The sequence below is a fragment of the Tenrec ecaudatus genome, chromosome 6, assembly GCF_050624435.1.
Source record: "Tenrec ecaudatus isolate mTenEca1 chromosome 6, mTenEca1.hap1, whole genome shotgun sequence".
NCBI classification, from domain to species: Eukaryota; Metazoa; Chordata; class Mammalia; order Afrosoricida; family Tenrecidae; genus Tenrec; species Tenrec ecaudatus.
Window position 1 is genome coordinate 12,524,237 of NC_134535.1, and position 18,537 is coordinate 12,542,773.

The 18,537-nt window shown below is 58.9% G+C and overlaps 2 protein-coding genes across 4 annotated transcripts in view; one reads left to right on the forward strand and one right to left on the reverse strand.

The window, feature by feature from the left end:
• On the forward strand, positions 1–14,378 carry LOC142449768 (serine hydrolase-like protein 2). Of its 2 annotated transcripts, XM_075550954.1 has the most exons (12): positions 1–86; positions 663–812; positions 902–1,015; positions 1,308–1,349; positions 1,757–1,776; positions 3,451–3,525; positions 4,116–4,225; positions 5,137–5,216; positions 10,317–10,351; positions 12,739–12,821; positions 13,223–13,316; positions 14,075–14,378. In XM_075550954.1, the coding sequence occupies exons 1-12, from the start codon at positions 83–85 to the stop codon at positions 14,189–14,191; spliced, it is 924 nt and encodes a 307-aa protein (XP_075407069.1). In that variant the 5' UTR covers positions 1–82; the 3' UTR covers positions 14,192–14,378. The 2 variants fall into 2 exon arrangements, with proteins under 2 accessions (XP_075407069.1, XP_075407070.1); XM_075550955.1 differs by lacking the exon at positions 902–1,015.
• The window catches only part of RRP7A (ribosomal RNA processing 7 homolog A), a 5,943-nt gene continuing 983 nt past the window's right edge, over positions 13,578–18,537 (reverse strand). The window contains exons 2-8 of one of the 2 annotated variants that reach the window (XR_012784870.1): positions 18,135–18,277; positions 16,456–16,581; positions 15,795–15,912; positions 15,408–15,505; positions 14,991–15,189; positions 14,047–14,688; positions 13,578–13,828 (exon numbers count right to left, since the gene is read on the reverse strand). Coding sequence is in view for 1 of the 2 variants with exons in the window: in XM_075550956.1 (XP_075407071.1) it covers positions 14,603–14,688; positions 14,991–15,189; positions 15,408–15,505; positions 15,795–15,912; positions 16,456–16,581; positions 18,135–18,277 (770 nt within the window). In the remaining variant the exon portion in view is untranslated. Of the gene's footprint in view, positions 14,689–14,990; positions 15,190–15,407; positions 15,506–15,794; positions 15,913–16,455; positions 16,582–18,134; positions 18,278–18,537 lie in introns of both variants that reach the window. The other variant, XM_075550956.1, reaches the window with a different exon arrangement.

Below are 18,537 nucleotides of genomic sequence, written 5' to 3' on the forward strand. Positions count from 1 at the left end.
CGGGGCGGGGCCTGCGGCGGAACTTCTTTAGCGCGACCTCGCGGCGGTGGCTGGAGGGCAGTGCGACCTCCGGGGTAGAGCCATGGGTGAGCGCTCCCCTCCCGGGGCGCCCTCTCCTGGGATGGGGCGGGAGGAGACCCTCCGGTCCGCAGAGGAGGAGGGCGTAGAGCGGAGGGCGCGGACCACGCTGCCCTCCCGGCGTGGCCACTCCATCCGGGTACCCGAGGGCCCCGCGGTCAGTTGGGTGGCCGTGGGGGCGCGCGGATCCCGGGTACAGCAGGGGGGGGGTAGGCTTTGCCCTCCATCCTCCTCCACCTGGTTCTCCCTTGGTGATGGTGGGCAGGCACTTCCTGGTGCCTCAATGCCCGCTTCTACCGAGGGCAACATTGAGCTGGAACCCCGGACGGCTGAGCCTCGTTTTGCAGGAAAGGGACCCGAGGCTCCACGGCTGGAGAAACTTGCCGAGGGCCGCCCAGCCAGCCAGTGACCAGACCCAGCGCTGGCCAGCCCCACAGCCCGTTCTAGAACGACGTGGCCCTGCTCAAATTTGTGAAGGCCACCGTGGTGGCCCTTCTCCCACTGGACTGGTTCCCCCCTGCCCACTGCCTCTCGCCCTGGGCAGGCTGGGGTGGAGCCCATGCATGGCTACTGCTCTTTCCCAGGTCTGCTGTCTGAGCTGAAGCTGGCTGTGCCCTGGGGCCACATCGCCACCAAAGCCTGGGGCTCCCTGAAAGGCCACCCTGTTCTCTGCCTGCACGGCTGGCTGGACAACGCCAATTCCTTCGACAGACTTATCCCCCTTCTCCCACAGGGTGAGGCCAGGCGCCGGAGGGGCGTGGGGCTGGGCCAGGCTGGGGGACAGAGGTGGGGCACCTTCTCCAGGCCCCTCTTTCTGCCTCAGACTTCTACTACGTAGCCATGGATTTTGGGGGCCACGGACTCTCCTCCCATTATGCTCCAGGCGTCCCATATTACTACCAAAACTTTGTGAATGAGGTCCGCAGGGTCTCTGTAGGTGAGTCAAGGTGTGTGTCCAGGGGGATTCTGGGACAACTCCTCTTCCCACTGCAACAGGATGGGACCTTGAGGAAGTAAGGCTGGGCGGGAGTGGACAATGGGGAGTGGTCCCAGACCTGTCAGAAATTGACAGGTGACTTTGGGAAAGTGGGAGACAGCCACCCTGAAGAGCTGGTTTCGAATGGGGCGTCCCCCTGGGGTAGTAGGGGGGGTGTCTCTTAGGCTGGGAAGAGCTTTCTGCAGGAAAAGGGGACTCCAGGCCCACACAGACATGGTTTCTTGTGTTCCAGCCTTGAAGTGGAATCGCTTTTCCCTCATGGGGCACAGTTTCGGTGAGTCCTTACCTTTGGGCCAGGGCCTGAGGCGGTCTGGGCTCCAGTTGTGCACCTGTGAGGAGAGGAGAGGAGGCTAGGCGGGCCAGCAGGGGCCAGGCACTGGTCTTTGGACGTGCCAGCCCAGAGGCTTCAAGGAGCTCCCCTGAGGGACATGTCCGGCCACCTGCCATTTGATGAAGGACATGTGACATCTTGAATGGTCACGTTGGATAAGGGGGTTGGGGAGGGGCCCCAAGTCTGACAGGATTACAGAGTTCTCACCCACTGGTGGCAGAGAGAACGGGTCCCTGGTGTGTGGAAGGCTCTCTCAGTCCCCTGGGTGGAGGAGAAGTTTGAGGTGGGGGTCTTAAAATCTGGGTGAGGGGCGCAAGGACATCCTCAGCCAGTGCTCTTTTGTCACACAGGTGGCACTGTGGCCGGGATGGTGAGTAAAAGGCTCTGCCCAGCCCCCACCCCCCGGCCCCCCTGGGTCCTCCTGTGGGGTAGGATGCGTGGGCAGGGGGAAGGGGGAGGCACTGGGAAGGAGTTTCAGTGCTGCTGTGGCTTGACCCCGTGAACAGCAGGGACACTGCTCCGTCCTCACCCTCGGTTCCAGCCTTTGAGCCCATTGCTGCAGCCACCGGGCCATCTCCCTGTGGGTCTTCCCTGTCGCTGATCCCCGACTTTACCGAGCGTGATGTCTAATGCTTAGGTTTTGTGTCACCATGGCAGGGCCAGGATGCCCAGTGGTTTGATGTAATCTAGCGTAATGGCATCACCTCCACGACGGCATCTGCAGGGGTGAGGAAGGTTAGGGTGGAGCCATTCTCTTGAGGTGAATGTCTTTCCATGGCTCCATGCACACGGGGGCCACAGCTTTTGCGTCTCTGGAGAATGCAGCCTAACACTGTCCTTCTCTGGGGACAGTCTCTCTCAGAGAGAGGTGAAGTCTAGCCATTCCCGCTCCTAAGGAGCATTCCGGCTCTCTTTGGGGATAAGCTGTTCATTCCGGCAGTCCGCAGGCCTCTCAATGTGCTTCTCCAAGACCACCATGCTGCTTCCCTCTTCCTCAGTCCCTGCCCAGCTTACAGCTGCACCTGCGGGGACTGAGAAGACTGTGGCTTTGGTCTGACGCACCTCAGCCCTCAAAGCGACATCTTTGCTTTCAAAATCTGCAGACAAGGTCTTTGCAGCACGTGTTCCCAATAGGACCTGATCTGCCCTTGGGTGTTTTGACGGCTGCGTCCATGGGCGTCGACGGTGGACCTCTGAAAAATGAAACCCTAACAGCTTCGATCTTTTCTCCTGTTGCTTATCGGTCCAGTTTAGGGATTTAAAAAAAAAATGAGTTGGGTGTCAATGTACAGAATGGATCTGTTTTCCATCCCACTGTTGGTACCCATTTTGTTTCATGTCATTGGTTGCCGTCCCCTTGGGGGGCCATCCCTGACCCCACTTTCTTCCTGTGTTTGCAGCTTCCAGTCCCCCTCCTTTCCTTTTGGACATTGTTCTTGGGTAAACAAACCCACCCAACTGTGAGGGCCTGTGAGTCCTGTTTATTGAGCCGGAACCCAGTGGAGACTGCAGTCTGGGTTGTAGCATCAAGTGCCACTGTGTTTTGTAAGCAGTTACGCACTTTGCACATTATAATCAGCACTGATTGTGGAGCAGGGTCCCGGGATGGTGCAGACAGTCGAGATTTTGAAGACTAACTGAGAAATTGGCAGAGGCTCCTGGGAAGAAAGGTGTTCCGATACTTAAGAAAGGCCACCGCCCTGACAAGCCTGTGGAGCATCTCTGCTCTGTAACACAGGGACCTCGTGAGTCGGAATCCACACCCTTACGACTGGTTTGGGTATTCTTGTGGGGAAGATGGTTGAAAAGATTTCTATTTGCCCACTGTCTGCCATCTATCTGGTCTGTTACAGAGAACATCGGAGTCCAGTGGCCAGTAGAGTCTGAGCTGGCGGCAGGGTGCACACTGGGGAGCAAGGGGACATGGGAGATTCTTCTAGCTTGTGCTCAGCACCCTTCCCCCTACCCAAAAGCTGTGTCAGGAGAGGTGTCAGGGCAGACTCGAGGTCCCTTCCCCTGACGTCTCCCCATTTGTGTCCCCCAGTTCTCCTCTGTCTTCCCTGAGATGGTGGACAAGCTCATCCTGCTGGATTCTCTGCCCTTCATCCTGGACATAAATGTGAGCGGGACCTGTGGGGTGCCCTCCCTCCTTCAGCGGGTGCCATGCAGGACAAGGTGGTGGCTAAGGAAAGACGAGGGGTGTCAGGGGACCCCCTCCTAGAGGACAACAGTGCATTTGATGCCCTCAGGAGTGGTCAGGGAAAGGGCACGGGGCCTTGTTACCTTTGGAAACCCTGGTCTAGAAGCCTCAGGATGCCAAATGGAACTGGAAGATGGGGGTCTTCTCAGCCTGGGTGGGGTAGCGGATCAAATATTGGGTCTCTGGTCCTGCCCTGTCAGAGGGTGGGTGGAGGGGGCTGGGGAAGCTCAATCCCAAGCCCACACTGCGGCCCTGCAGGTGGGGGGGGGACGCTTACCCCCTTTCCCCTCTAGTCACACTGGCTCTGAGGTCTGACTGCTGTGCCTTTGTCTTGTGGTCTTGGGCAAGTCCCTTCTCCTCCCTGGGTCGTGGCCTCCTTGGAAGACCCTCTGCCCCTGACAAGCCCCTCCCACTGTTCAGCAGGAGCTCTGGTGGCTGGGGATCTGGGGGAGGGGGGGCGGACAGGGGCGGGAACTTCCACCCTCCTCCAGCGGCGCCTGTCCCCTCAGGAAGTTAACAACGTCCTGACATACAAACGGCAAGCCATCGAGCACGTGCTGCAGCTGGAGGCCAGCCAGAAGCCCTCCATGGTGATCGGCCCCGAGGAGATGCTGCAGGGGTGGGTGCCGCGCCGTGGGGGAGCCCCTTCTCCCTGGCCCCTGCCCTGAACGGCTTCCTCTCCCCAAATGCCCCAGAGCAGGACCCTGTGCCCCTTGGACCTACTCAGCAGCCGCGCCCTTTACCATCACTTCTGCTGCGCCTCCTTCCGTCCCACCTCCCCTCCCCGCCACCTCCGCAGCACATGCTCCATCCTTACCTTTCCTTCCCTCTGGGTCACCAGCCTGTGGCCCCCTTCCACCTGGACCTACCTCCCCTACACCTGCTAACGCCCCCCCCTCCCCTCCAGCCACCCCTGGCTGGCACCTCCTCTGAGAAGCCTGTCCTGACTGCCCAGGTGAGCTGCCCAGGTCCTAGGCTTCCATAGCACCTGTGCTGGAAGTGACCACGTGGCCCAACAGCCTGCCCCTCCTGAATCTGCGGGGGCCCTCGGTGCCCCTGTGTGCCTGCCATCGTGCCTGTAGGTGGCCCAAACCAAAAACATGCTGCCTTCCTGACCCTTGGCGACTGGGGCTCCGTAAATGTCTCTAAAGGAGCTGACGGGGTCCCTGGTGTTGCAGTGGTTTAAGTGCTTGGTTGCTACCAGACTGGTCACTAGTTCCAACCACCCAGCTGCTATGCAGGGGGAAGGGCAGCCTGGATCCCTAAGGATTACAGCCCTGGAAACCCAACAGAGCCTTCGACTCTGTCTTGTAGGGTTGCTTTGTGTTGAAAATCAACTGGATCATAGCGTTCAGCAGGAAAGTGCGCACACACTCACAGAAACCATTGTCCACACTGGGCAGCCTGCCTCTCGGGGGCCACTTGGCCCGGGCCACAACGCAGTGAGCGTGGACACCCAGGGCTGCAGTGATGACCGCATCACACCTGTGTGCCCCCCTGCACAGGCACTCACCCCCTTCTGCCCCCCAGGCTCCTGAAGAACAATACCCATGTGGGAGAGGAGTGTGGGAAGCTGCTCCTGCAGAGGGGAACCAAGCAGGTAGCCTCAGGTAAGAGCCTCCCTTTCCGAGACCACTGCTTGCTGTGGGTTTCAAGAGTTGGTTACCTCCTCCAGAGGCTCACCACGCCCAATGGGTGAGTCTCCAACAAGACAAACTGCGGGCGGGGGCCTCCTGTGGGGGCTCCTTGCCCTCCATGGAGAAGCTCAGACAGAGCAGAGGCCTGTGGGCCCCGCTTTCCTCCCCGGGCCCAGAAAGCTGCCCAGAGGCTAATCTGGACTGAGATCCATTCTGGTAGGGGAAGCCGATTGTCTCCGATGATTATCTCACTCACTTGGAAGGTTGAGGACAGAGGCTGAGTGGGGGAAGGGCTCGAGAGAGGGAAAGGGCTCAGAGTGGAGCCAGTGGGCAGAAGGCTGGGTCACTGGAACCCTCTGCTGCTGACGTGGCCTTTAGGGCCCCAGGTGAACCTGGAGGGAGACAGAGCTGGCCTGTGACCTAACTGCGCATCCCAGGATGGGGATATCATCCTGAAATACCTGACACACAGCCTGTGTTCCATCTGAGAGAGTGGGTGAGGCCAGATGCCCCTCTACCCCCACCTCTATTTCTGTCACTCTTTCATTCTTCAGTTTAACACCCTCCTACTGCCGTCTGTGGAGCTCTAGACCTGCTCTGTGAACAGGACAGATTGTGCCCATGCCCAGTGGGTGGGCCACAGGGCCCTCCATGGCCAGCACACTGGCAGGCAAGGCTGCAGACAAGCACTGAGGAAGGCGGTGCCCTCGTAACTTTGGGGCACGGTCTGGCTGGGGCAGTGCTGGTTGTAGCACTCGGGGAAGGTAATCGGTCATCCTGCCAAAGTGTCTGAGTTTGCTTTGGCAGTAGGTTCAGGGTGTAGCGGTGGAGTGCGGCCAGGAGATCTTTACCTCCCACGGCCCGTGCAGTGTTCTTTGCATAAGGACAGCGGCCAGGTCTGGGTGCAGACCCCCAACTGACTGTGGGTTCAGGCTGCAGACGGGATATGGTTTGTCCGCGTTGGTCCTAATTTTTAAAAGGGTGGGGAGGGGTGGCAAGGGGCCTTTTGAACAGATGGCTTGCGTTTGAAATGGAGTGCATGGGGAAATGGCCTGTCTGCCTTCCCCACAGCAGGACTCTGCTGCTCAGTGAGGCTGCGCCGCTCAGAGGCCACCAGCCTCTGACTGTGGGCCATAGGCAGGGGAAGGAGGGAGCAGGCCAATGTGATGCTGAGGTGCCTCTCCTTCACTTGGCATCCCAGTGCCTTGAGACCAGCCCTGGCCCCAGCTCTTCTGGCCCCTTGGTCCACCACAGCACCACCATCTGCTCTGAGCGCTCCACGTCCCTGCCACCTGAGTTTGGGGCTGCAGCCTCATCAGGAAGTAGGAGGTAGACGTGGGAAGAAGCAGGTGCCATCCCCCCAGAGTGACTCGAGCTGGGCCCCTTTGTTTGCAGATGGGGAAGCAGGCAGGCCGTCCTTCCCAGTTTGGTATTCTCAGCCTAGGGCTGGCCCCTCTAGGCACAGGTTTCAGGTGGCTCTGGGCACCTGCATGGGCTGGTCTTGGGGTGAACGGTGGTCAGGGCGGGGGCAGGTACCTGGAGATTGACATGGTGCTGTCCAGTCAGTTCCAGCTCATAGCGACCCTGTGCTAAGCCACGGTCCAGTATGACAGCCATGTGCCAGTCATTCTCCGCAACTGGTCCCCACCCCCACATCCTCCCTTCTAAGGTCCATTCTGGCTGTACTTCCTCGGGCTCATTCTCCCGGCAGCCCATGGCCAAATCACTATTCTCAGCCAACACCACCATTCAAAGGCATCAGTTCTTCCTGGTCTGCCTGTACAGCATTCACCTGTACATGAAGTGACTGAGAAGACCAGGCTGGGGAGAGAGGGTGTCAGCTTCCCGGCTCGGTGGTCTCCCCTGGGGGTGGGGCATGTTCCTGTCCGTGGGAGCCTGGGCCCGAGCGATGCCAGGCAAGGCCAGTGCAGGCATCCCCAGCGAGGAGCAGCACTTGGGCCTAGCTGTGCAGAGGCCCTGCTGCAGTGGACCTGGAAGGCTTGGGAGAGGGGAGTAGGCTGCTGTGGGCGGTGGGTGGTTGAATGCCGGGTGGGGCAGGCCCAGGGCGCTGCGCAGACCCTTGTGCTTAATCCAGTGGTTCTCAACCTGTGGGTCGAGACCCCTTTCAAGGTCCCACAACTCTTTCACAGGGGTCACCAGATTCATCACAGTAGCAAGGTGACAGTGATGCAGTAGCAACGACAATAATGTGATGGTTGGGGGTCACCACCACAGGAGGACCGCATGAAAGGGCCGCGGCCTGATGAAGGTAGAGAACCGCTGCCCTACACCATAAGCTAAGGGAAGCTCTCGGAGGCCACCTGATCAGCTTCTCGTTTCCTAACGGCCTCGGGTGACTGACTGGCCAGCCCTGTGCAGGCTACACCAGTGTCAGCTTTGGGTGCACCCACGCCATCTGGGAGGCACCTGGCCCCCACGCTCTGTTGGTTGGAGGTTATTTTAAGGAGTCACTAGGACTTGGAAGGAGCCCTGGTGGCATCCTGATGACAAGTCAGGCTGCTAGGCACAAGGTGAGCAGTTCGAAGTCTCCTGCCTCTCTTTGGGAGAAAGACAGGCATCCAGCTCCGTGAAGAGTTGAGACTCAGAAACCCACAGGGGCAGTTTTGCTCTGTCCCACAACACCACTTGCTGCCAGCGAGGGAGGACTAGGTAGGTTCTCTGGTGCCCCAGGGGGTTACAAGTGGGGCTGGTAACCGTAAGGTTGGCTGTTTGAAACCCCCGGCCACTCCTCAGGAAAAGAGGCTTCCCTTTCCCGCCCAGGGTTAACCATCTCAGAAATACACAGGGGTGGACCTTGATGGCCCAGCCGTTCCCTGCTCGGCATGGAAGCTACATGCTCCTCAGGGAGAAGCTCTGAGATGGGTACAGAGGGGACCACACAATGTCCCTAAGATGGAAGGCCGTCTCCATCCTATTCTTGGGGGGGGTCACCCCGTGGCTGAAGGGGCAAGCACCTCAACTTTGTAGCAGGAGGAGCTGTTCCAGCTTCAAGGAGAGGCAGGCTAGAAGGGAATTGTCTACTTGGCCCCCATTTTCTTGTACACCCTAAGTCTGCCCCTAGGGAGGCTGATGTGCCCCCAGGCAGGAAAGCTGAGGGAGGGCGGCCAGACCCAGGGCCCTGAGGAGGCACTGGGGGTGCTCTGCTGAGGTTTCCCTGGGGGAGGATGCTGGTGGGGGTGGTGTCAGAGTAGAGGAAGGTGAAGCCAAGTTGTGGAATGATCCCCTGGCTGCCTGTGGGTCTGGAGCCAGGAGCTGGGCTGGGAGGGGCGAGGGGCCCAGGCCCGGCTAGCCAGTGGGCATGGGGTATGGTGGGGCCCGCAGTGACAGACCGCTGAGGACTCCCGTCTGATCTTTGGATCGTCACCAGCACAGTATAGAAGGCACTGATTACCTGCTCTTACATAGCAGCCCACTGACCACCTTGTCTCCTGGACCACAAGTGGGGGTGGGGGTGCCTCTACTTGGCACAGGGTTTCCTTGTGGCTGCAGGGCTCCTTCAGCCAGCCCACCAGTCCCTCCCTGGGGACCTTGGGGGGTGGGGGAGGGGGTCCAGCCTCCCTGCTGCCAAGTGCTGGATGCAGTGACTTCCCCACTCAAGGGGTAGCGAGGACACTGTAGGCTCCAGGTGGTCCCTCGCCCACGGTAGTCACAGGTGGAGGTGTGCCCTGTCTGCTAGGCTGGAAATGGACTCTTCCGTGTGACTTGCATTTCCTTTAGAAACAAGAATTCTTTATTTTCATGCTAGGAACCCTGTGTTCTTAACATTTCTCTGTGGGAGTACAGCTGCCCCCCCCCCCCCAACCTTGTCGCTTGTCATTTGCAAGGTGTTGGGTTTGTGGCTAAGCTGGCGACACCAGCCTTGGCATCCTCACTGGTGCTCAGCCGGCTTGCCAGCCCTTTCCTCAGGAGGCTGCTCAGCTCGTGACTGCTCTTCAGCCTGCCTTTCCCGCCCACTAGCCAGGGCAGCCCGGATCCCCTGCCCGCCTGGATGTGGCTCGGTCTATGGACTCTTCGTCTCTTTTGTGGATCTGGTTACCTCCTGCTCGCCAGATCCACACTTCGGTGCCCTCGGCCCTGCTGTAGGCTTTCGTGTCTGGTGGGATGGATGGTCATCCTCCAAGGGTCCTTGCTATTCTCCCCTACGGACTCTGTGGTCACCTTCCAGAAAAGGTCTCCTCGGCGGAGCATTTAGGACACCAGAACTCAAACTCACTGTCGTCAGTCGAGTCGGTGCCGACTCCTGGTGACCCTCTAGGACAGGGTAGAACGGCCCATGCGCGCTTCAGAGACGGTGACCCTTGACGGGAGTAGGCAGCCCATCTTTCTCCAGCAGCTGCCGCTGACCCTGCACTCAGTAGCCCAGCTCTTAAATCACTGTACCACCACGGCTCCTGGAGCCTGTTTAAGGACATCATCGTGGCGGCACCCAAGGGACCATTTCCCAGCCAGATCCTATCCCAGCACCCATGAGCCCGCCCCTACAGGCCCCATCTGGACCCAGTCCCCAACTGTCCAGAGATAAGCATCTCCTTGGCCCTCCAACTGCCTGCTGAGCACTTCCTGCGCAGCCCCAGCTCCCTGCCCTGAGCCAGTAGGTGTTCAGTATCATGGTGTCACTCAGCCCGGGCCTGCGCCATCCTCACACTGATGGCCACGTGTGCGCCTGTTGCTGCCGCCACTAAGCCAGTCCTGGCGGTCTTCTTGGTCAGTACCCTTTGCCTTTACCCCTCATGATGCCCTTTCCGGGGACGGGCCTCTCCTGAGTTTTGTCATCCTTGCTTCTACACAGCTTTCTGGGAGTCCTTCCAAGACAGATTGGTGTGTGATTTGGACAGCCCAAGGATTCTCAGTACCTTGTAAACACTAACACAATGTTCCTGGAGTTAGGCTATGTAGAACCTGCCCAATGGGAGCCTGAGTTATTGTGTCCAGTTCTCTGTGGCACAGATTAGTTTTACAAAGACAAAAATGTGAGCCTGGCATCCAGGGTGGCCTAGTCCCAACCTGTCACATGCTCAGCCCGAGGCCACCTCTCTGTGCTTCTGCCTCCAGGTCTGGTGCTGAACCGGGACCGGAGGATCTCGTGGGTGAGTACCGCCCACCTGGGCCCCTTCATCGGTTACCCTCTTGAGTCAGCCTCCCTGTGGTGAGGCCGGTACCTGCAGAAGGTAACACACCAGGGCCTTCTCCCTCCGTGGGAGAAACGGACCAGCCCCAGTACAGACGCTGGCACTCACACCAAAGCCCTGCACCAACCCTCACACCAGCACTTACCATGGATGTTAACACCAAGACACGTACCAAAACCAGCCAACACCAGCCCTCACTGCCAGGTGTTCACAGTGCACGCACATGCACACACCTCCCGCCACATTCCTAGTACTGAGCATGCGTCTGCTCAGTTTGTTCTCAGCCACCCTGGTGGCCAGTGGTGCTATCCCCATGCTTTGTGGACAAGGAAGTTGAGCCATATGGCAGGGTCTCATTTTTGGGCTGTTTAGAGAGGCAGTTAGTCTGCAGGGGGTGGACACAATTAGGGTCCCCTTGAATAGCCCCCCCCCCCCCACAGCGATGGCTGGTCTCGATCTGGATGAGATAGTAAAAAGTAGGAACTGAGGCAGGGTGTCCACCCAGCAGAGAAGGGAATTCAGTGTTTCCACCAAGATGAATGACAGAAAAGGGGTAGAGCCTTTGAGGCCTGGAAAGGAGGCCGCCCTGCTGAGTTCCGGCTCTCACAGGCTCCTGTGGGCCTGACACCCGGCTCATGTGCCGTGTGGTAGTTGCTGTGCCCAGAGCGCTGAGCCAGGAGGGGAGGCGGGGCCCTTTTGAGGCTGCAGGTGTGTGTGGTTTCCTCCAGCTCCAGCCACAAAAGTGTGGCTACAGCCAGCCCGAAGCTCTGTGGCAGTGGCCACAAATCAGAAGGGGAGTGATTAGGACTGAACAGCATGAGGCAGGCATGGCAGTCTGCTATGGCCAAGAGCCCAGCTTTGGAAACTGCACAGGGCGGTTGGTCTTACCTTGTCCTAAAGGGTCGCTGTGAGTTGGAATCCACTGGGTGACCGTGTTTTGGTGTTTTTGTGGAGGGAGGGGGGCCTGTTAGCTGAGAATGACTCAGCCCCCATCAGGCCCTCTGGGCTGCAGGAGATCCTGCTGGTAACTTCATTCTCGTCCTGAGTTCGCCCCGTGTGCTGCGTGACACAGGAACCCGCGTCTGGAAAAGCACTTGAGGTTCTTGTTGCCAGAAGAGCAGGAAGTGGCTGGTTGAGGTTCAGGGCAGCACAGGGAATCCCCCACTTTCATGGCTGTGAGACCCACTGTGTGTTGGCAGCCATGTCTTACTGCTGCGTGGTTCAGGAGTATGCACTGAGCACGCCCCAAGGAGTCAGCCTTCTGGGAGCTCCCTTGAAAGACACGGTGACTGAGCCTCCTGCGGCCCTGTGCCAAGGCTGGGGACATGCTGATAGTTCCTGGCCCCAGAGTTCCCACCATAGCTGCAGTCCAATGGAGTGACTCTGACAGCTTCTTGAAGCCACATTCCACCTCCATCCGTCAGCGTGTCCTGTGGTGGTGGCTTCATGCTGCTGTGAAAGCCGCGGCACCAGCATTTCAAGTGCCAGCAGGGCGCCCCCCACTGGCAGGTTTCAGCAGCACCTACAGACTAGGACTAGGAAGGGCCCGGTGACCCAGGTCCAGAACGTGGCCCGTGAAAACCTTCAGGAGCCCAGCAGAGCACTGCCCACTGTCGTGCCGGCAGATGAGCCCCTCAGCGTGGCAGGGACCCCACCGTGACTGCAACAGTGGTCTCGGGCCTGTCTGTCCTGTTCATCGTGAGGCTGCCGGTTGTGGGTACCAACTTGACGAACAAGGGGTGAACTCACCTTGTTGCCTTTTGATTCTTGTCTCCCCACCAAGTACTTAAAGTGGCTGAGCTGTCACGATGGCGTTCATACTATTCTTGGAATCCAGGGCGCACACACCTGGGCTGTGACCGGTGCAGGGCTGCTGCTAGTGGGACAGGTGGTGCCCCCAAGTCAAGCGTGGCTGTGGAGCCCAACCCCTGGCCACCCTGGGGGGGCAGAGTGGTGGCCTCAGGGCTCTTCCTTAGGGGAGCAGACCACCCACCACACCCTTGTCCCTTGGGGCAGTTGGTGAGCTCAAACTGCTTTCCACAAGCAACCAAGCACCTAACCCTGCATCACCAGGCTTCAAGCGGACATGAGAAGCTGTGGGGGGAGGGCAAAATGAGGCTGCCCGTTAGGGTGATTTCAGCAGGTCTGCTTTAGTGTCCATTGGGCACCTTGGCCATAAAACCCCATGCCCAACATCACTCAGGCCCCTTCTCTGTCCTGAGACACAAGCTTCAGAGGATTCTGGGAGATGTCATCTGGGTCACACAGCTCAGGGTTACGGCAGCCTCCCCCGCAGGGCTGGGGAACTTGGGTTTGGCCCTGGCTCACTGTGCTTCTGCCCATAGCCAGAGCTCGGCTTCGACTACCTGAGCAGGGAGCTGATGCAGCTGGCCACTCAGAAGCTGCAGGCCCACGTGCTGATAATCAAGTGAGCCACAGGGAGGGCCCCCACTGCTCCCTCGCCCCCTGCCGCCGCCAGTGCTGGGGGCAAGCATCACCCCTCCCAGTGGGGATTTGCGGGGACACACCCAGCAAGGTTCAGACAAGTGCGGGCCAGAGACCTACAGACCCTCTCCTCCAGCCAGCCTGGCCCTGCGGGGCCGCCGACCTTCCCAGGCAGAGACTGCATTTGCTGTTGCAAGCCCCACTGCCTAGAACCCTGGCACCCTGGGGCATGCTGGGTGTGCAGCAGGGGGCGGGGGGGCCTGGCAGTGTAGACTGCAGCACTGCCAAGCTGTGACCCTGACTGAGGGCCAGCCCAGATGAATGCTCAGGGGCCTGGGCTCCCAGAGTGGGGCCAAGTCCTCAGATGAATCCTAACTTCTCAAGAGCAGCCCACGGCCTTAGTAACGTGAGGAAGGACCAAACAGACCAGGAGCTCCTGCTTTTCTCCATCAGTGTGCTTCGGACAGTGTTGAAGGAGGTGAGTGGTCTGCCCCGTGCGCGCACACCCTTTCCCACCCTGAAGCCGTAACTCAAAAGTCACTGCCATCAGGTTGATGCTGACTAGAGCAACCTGGAGAGGACTGATCACGGCAGTGGAAAGCTTCATCTTCCTCCCACAGGGCAGCCTGTGGTCTCGAACTGCTGGCCTTGCAGATTGCAGCCTAGAATGTCACCACGGTGCCACCAGGGCACCTTCCTAGAGCTGCTGGGTCACCTCAGGTCAGCACAGGAAACAGAATTGGTTGGCAGGCCCTCCCAGCTTTATTGCCCTTCGCTGGTCTCTGCACCAAGCACAATTTAGCCAGGGGCAGCTTGGCTTCCTAAGGCTCCAAACCTCGTGGAGGCCCAGCTGTGGATGCACTGGCCTCAGGAGGAAGTGGGCCTCAGTGTGGAGGGCTTGCGCTGACTTGGACCCTTTTGGAGTCCTGGAGCACCTGGCAGCTCATGAGCGTCACCCACTGCCCAACACTGAGCAGCCTTGGTGGTGACCTGGGAAAGGGGAGTGTAGCTAAGTGTGGAAGCCAGCTCAGCCGAGGTCCCCTTAAGGCCCTGGTCAGAACTGCACCTCAGCTGGGCCCTACTTGGCCCAGGTGTGTTGTGACCCCTCCCCCCACCATGACTGGCTCAGGTCAGGGTCCCACAGGGAACAGTCTAAGGGGCTTCCCCTGGCCCTGGGTGGGCGGAACACCTCTGTGGGCCCAGCTCACCTGACACCTGCCTTCCGCCTGCCCGCAGCGTTTCCAGTTTGTGGAAATCCCCGGTAACCACTACATCCACATGAACAAGCCCCAGCAGGTGGCAGAGATCGTGGGTGCCTTCCTACAGGGCCAGGAGGTGGCCCCGGCCTCCTGAGCCTCAGCCGGGCCGTGGTCAAGCCAGCACTGGATCTGGCAAGTGCAGCTCGCGTGGCGAAGAAGTCCAGGTGCACCAGTGGGGTCAGGCCTAGCTGTGACACGAACTTCAGTGGGGCACATGGAGACCAGATCTGGGGCTTCTGCTGCCCAGCAAGCAGGAAATAAATAAGCTGGTGTCCACCCTGCTCTTGGCCTCTCGTTCCCCATGGAATTGAACTCCCTCAGACCTAAGCCACTTGAGGAAACCCAGGTGGGAGGGAGCTTGCTTCCTAGGCAGGGAGTTCCTAAGGGGCAAGTCCTCACGCTGGGTAGCTGGCCACAGCAGGGTCCGGAGCAGCGAATTCTTCCTGGAGCTTCAGAGATGGCGCTCACCAGGGCAGTTCGCCTCTCCTGCAGGGCCTGCCCCAGCTCAGTAGGGGCGGAACTTGCGCTGGGCCCGCATCAACTCCAGCCTCTGCTTGTCCTCCTCGAACTTCTTGCGCAGCTGTGCCAGATCTGGGGGAGGCAAGAGAGGCCTCGGTCAGACAGTGTGGTCCAGGGGGAGGCTCACTCTGCTGCCCCCAGAGGGGCCCCAGGCTGCCCTGTTCCCACTGGGGAAAGACTTGCACATGCTGCAGACAGACAGACAGACACTATACAAGCAGCCGGCCTCTGCCCTGTGGCGGGCAGCCGAGCTCCACCCTGTGCAGTTGGGCCCTTGCTGGGGTTGGGGGGGCCCCCACTGGGCAGCTACAGGGAGTCGCTTGGGGGCCGCAGTGTAGCAGGGTGTCCCGGGGCCGGGCGGGGCAGTCCCTTACGCTCCATTTTGGTCTCTCGGTGCTGCCACGCATAGAAGTTGAGCAGCTCCTTGCGGGCACGCTTCCGCTTCTCCTTCTCCAAGACTCGCAGGTTGGCAGCCTCTGTCCGGGGCAGTGCCGACCGCCGGCCACGGCGGGTCACCTTCACCCAGCCCTCCTCGTCAGGGACTCCCTCCTCCTCCTTGGCTTTCGCCTCCTCCTACAAGGAACGGGAGTCTCGTTGGCAGGCAGGCTCCTTGACCCTGGCAGCAGGAACGGACCCCCAACACCTGCCCCCTAGTCAGCAGTGCTGCCCAATGGACGGCGATAGCACGCCTCTGTCTCCACGGTTGTCCCCTAGAGATAGGCCTGGGCTGACGAGGGGCAGGCTGCTGCCCCACACCTCCACCCGGGGCACCATCTGCCCCCTGCCCCTACCTCAGCCATCTTCTGGTCATAGGCCTCCATGAAGGTGTCCACTTCAGCCCGCAGGGCCTCAGGGTCCAGCACTGAGTCTGCATACTCGCTGATCCACTCTGGGGTGGGGAGACAAGGTCCCTCAGGCCCAGGCTCTACCTCAGAATGTGCCAGGAATCAGGAATCCCCCCCCCCCCAGGTGTAGGTGGAAGTGCTGGCGGCTGGGCCCTCCCGCTCTAGGAATCAAGGTTGCCCTACACGTGTCTCAGACACACCTGCAGCCTCCCATCTGTTACACTCCGGAGAGCAGGTACAGGCACGTTTTCAGGGGCTGCCTCCCTAAAGGCCCACCCTGCCTCCCGAGAGGCCCGGGAAAGAGGCCTAGACCCGCCCCGCCGCTGTACTAACTGTGGACACCAGTTTTCACAGGGTGACTCTCTGTCGAGATCAGCAAAGGGCCCTTCAGCGCTAGGGCAGCCACCACTCCGCCTGGCTTCTGGAACACCACGTGGGCTACCTGGAAGCCCTGGGGGAATCGGGGGGGGGGGGGGGGGAGAGGAGGCACAACAGTGTAAGGAGTCTCCCACGAGCATGGCCCCGGCTCTGCCCCCACCTATGTGCTGGGCTGCTGCTGAACCAGAAGATACACAGGATGTGAAGGGCACCCAACTTCTCCCCGGGGCTTTTCTCCCAGTTTGGGGAGGGGATGGATAAGAAGGGCTGCTCACCCAGGGCCTGGCAGGAAGTAAGACTGGGCTCTGCACCCAGGGTCTGAGTGGGTGGAGGGGTCCTGATGCCAGAAGGTGGGGGTGGGGTGGGCATGGAAGCACAGATGGGGACAAGCCCCAGGAGATCAAGTCACTGGGGCTGAGGCAGAATAGACCTTAGGGGGAGCCCCCCTGAGCAGGGGACAACAGGAGAAAGAACACCAGGCAGGACGTGAAAGGGGAGGGGGATGCTGCTGAAGCCCACAGCCCTGCTGGCTCTTCGGAGGCCTCAGCTGCAAGGAGTGTTGGAAAACCAGGGTCCTGACAAGGCCTCCCCACCCCCCGTTTGAGCAGAGGCTTACCGGAATGGGTTTCGGGTCAAAAAACTTCGACGATGGCTCCTTTGGGCTCTCGGCAAGGTCCGGCTTCGCCTGCAACTCCACAGACTGGACGGAGCCGCAGCGAGAGAAGAGGCGGGACAGGCATGCCTGCCCAAAGAAGCAGCATGAGCATCTGTGGAGCCCTCCCCGCGACCAGGGGCATGCTGGGAGAGCCGCTCTCCCTCTCACCTGGACAACACAGAGGCCTGAAGCCCGGCCCTCTCAAAGCTCTTGGCACAAAACCTTGTCAGTTTTTCCATGTTAAAAAACTGGGCCCTCACAGAAGGGTCACAAGGTAGCCACATGCCACCCTCAGTGGCAAGGCACATAACATTCCTGCAGTTCTTTAATGCTTCCTCCCCTCCCACTGTCATGACCCCAGTTCTACCTTACAAATCCAGCTAGACTGGAGCATGAACACTGGTACAGATCAGAGCTCAAAACACAGGGAACCCAGGACGGATAAACGCCTCAGGAACAGTAATGGAAGTAGCAATACCATGAGCGTAAGGGGAGAAAGGGGAAACCGATCATAAAGACTGATGTATTAAACACCTCCCATCCCCCTGCAGGGGGACGGACAACAGAAACGTGGGCGAAGGTGTAAGATATGAAAATAATAATCATTTATAATTTTCAAGGGTGAGAGGATGGGGGAGGGAGGGGAAAAGATACCAAAGGCGCAAGTAGAAAGAAAATGTTTTGAAAACTGATGATGGCAACATATTTACAAACGTGCTTCATACAATTGATGTATGGATTGTTTTAAGCCTTGTAAGAGCCCCCAATAACATAATATATGTATATGCACATACATAGATTTTTGCAAACCAACCCGGGCCAAAGAGACCCACCTCTCGTGGATGATTCAGGGCAGTGGCGAAGGTGGAATGTGGGTTGCCCAAACGGGATCTTCTAGGGCAGCGGTTCTCAACCTGTGGGTCATGACCTCTTTGGGAGTCCAATGACCCTTTCACAGGGGACACCCGATTCATGATAGTAGCAAAATTACAGTGATGAAGTAGCAATTGGGGTCACCACCACATGAGGAACTGTATGAAAGGGTTGCGGCGTGAGGAAGGTTGAGAACCGCTGCTTCAAGACAGGACTCTGCTCAGACCCTGTAAGCCACCATGTCTGTGCTTGCCTGCAGGAGGCTTCTCATCCTGAAAGGCTGCTTTAGGCTTTCAGGGGTCACATGTTCACTAGGGCCGCAACCTCTCCTCCCCGGCACTACCCACCGGGAACTGTGAACAGCATCCTCCTTTTAACGTGATTCTCCTTGAGGGGAGTCTTTCAGAAATTAATGGACCTTTTGGGAAAAATTAGGACCGAAAATCCAGAATTTAAGAGTTTTCTGGAGGGAAACAGACTTGTCTGGACGGCAGAATGAGAGCCCACTGTTACTCTTCTCTGCTGCTGTTTGTCTGTGAAACCCTGGACAAGACGTCTCTTTGATCATCCGAAGACAAAAATAGAAAACCTGAGTAACTCAAACCCCTCCACCCCCCTAAACGTTGGCTGTCACAAAAAGCTCTAGCTCCTTAGAATTTTTAATTTGAAGATTCTGATTCTTCCCCCACCTCCTCTGACACACCTTTGAAAAGCCCATTTCCCATCAAAGCAACCAGAAGAACCCATCCCGCTGGACACCAGCTCACCTCTGTGCAGTATGGGGGCACATTGAGGACAAAAAGGGTCCGCTTCTTAGGCCAGGTAGACTTGGCTCCTTCTCGAACGCTGTGCTCTCGCACATACAAGGAGTGAGACGCCTGCTGCTTCTCCGAAAACTTGACGGGAATGGCTGGCGGAGAAGTGGGGCCAGGCGGGCAGCGGTGGGTCAACTTGAGGCTACACCATGGCCCCCCAAAGACACAGGAAGCGGAGGCCGGCTGAGCAGCCAAACCCCCCTCCTCGAAGTCCCCTTTAGTCTCATCCCGGTGCCCACACCCCCATTCTTCCCACTCAGCTGTACAGGGTGCTGAGATGTTGAATGAGAGTGTGTGTCTGGAGATGGGTGGGGTGTTACCAAGGGGGCTTCAAACGGTGGTGGGAAAAAAGACC

Coding starts and splice junctions, on each gene's coding strand:
- LOC142449768 (XM_075550954.1), top strand. Junction 813..901: donor TATCCCCCTTCTCCCACAGG/GTGAGGCCAGGC, acceptor TTTCTGCCTCAG/ACTTCTACTACGTAGCCATG. Junction 1,777..3,450: donor GTGGCACTGTGGCCGGGATG/GTGAGTAAAAGG, acceptor TGTGTCCCCCAG/TTCTCCTCTGTCTTCCCTGA.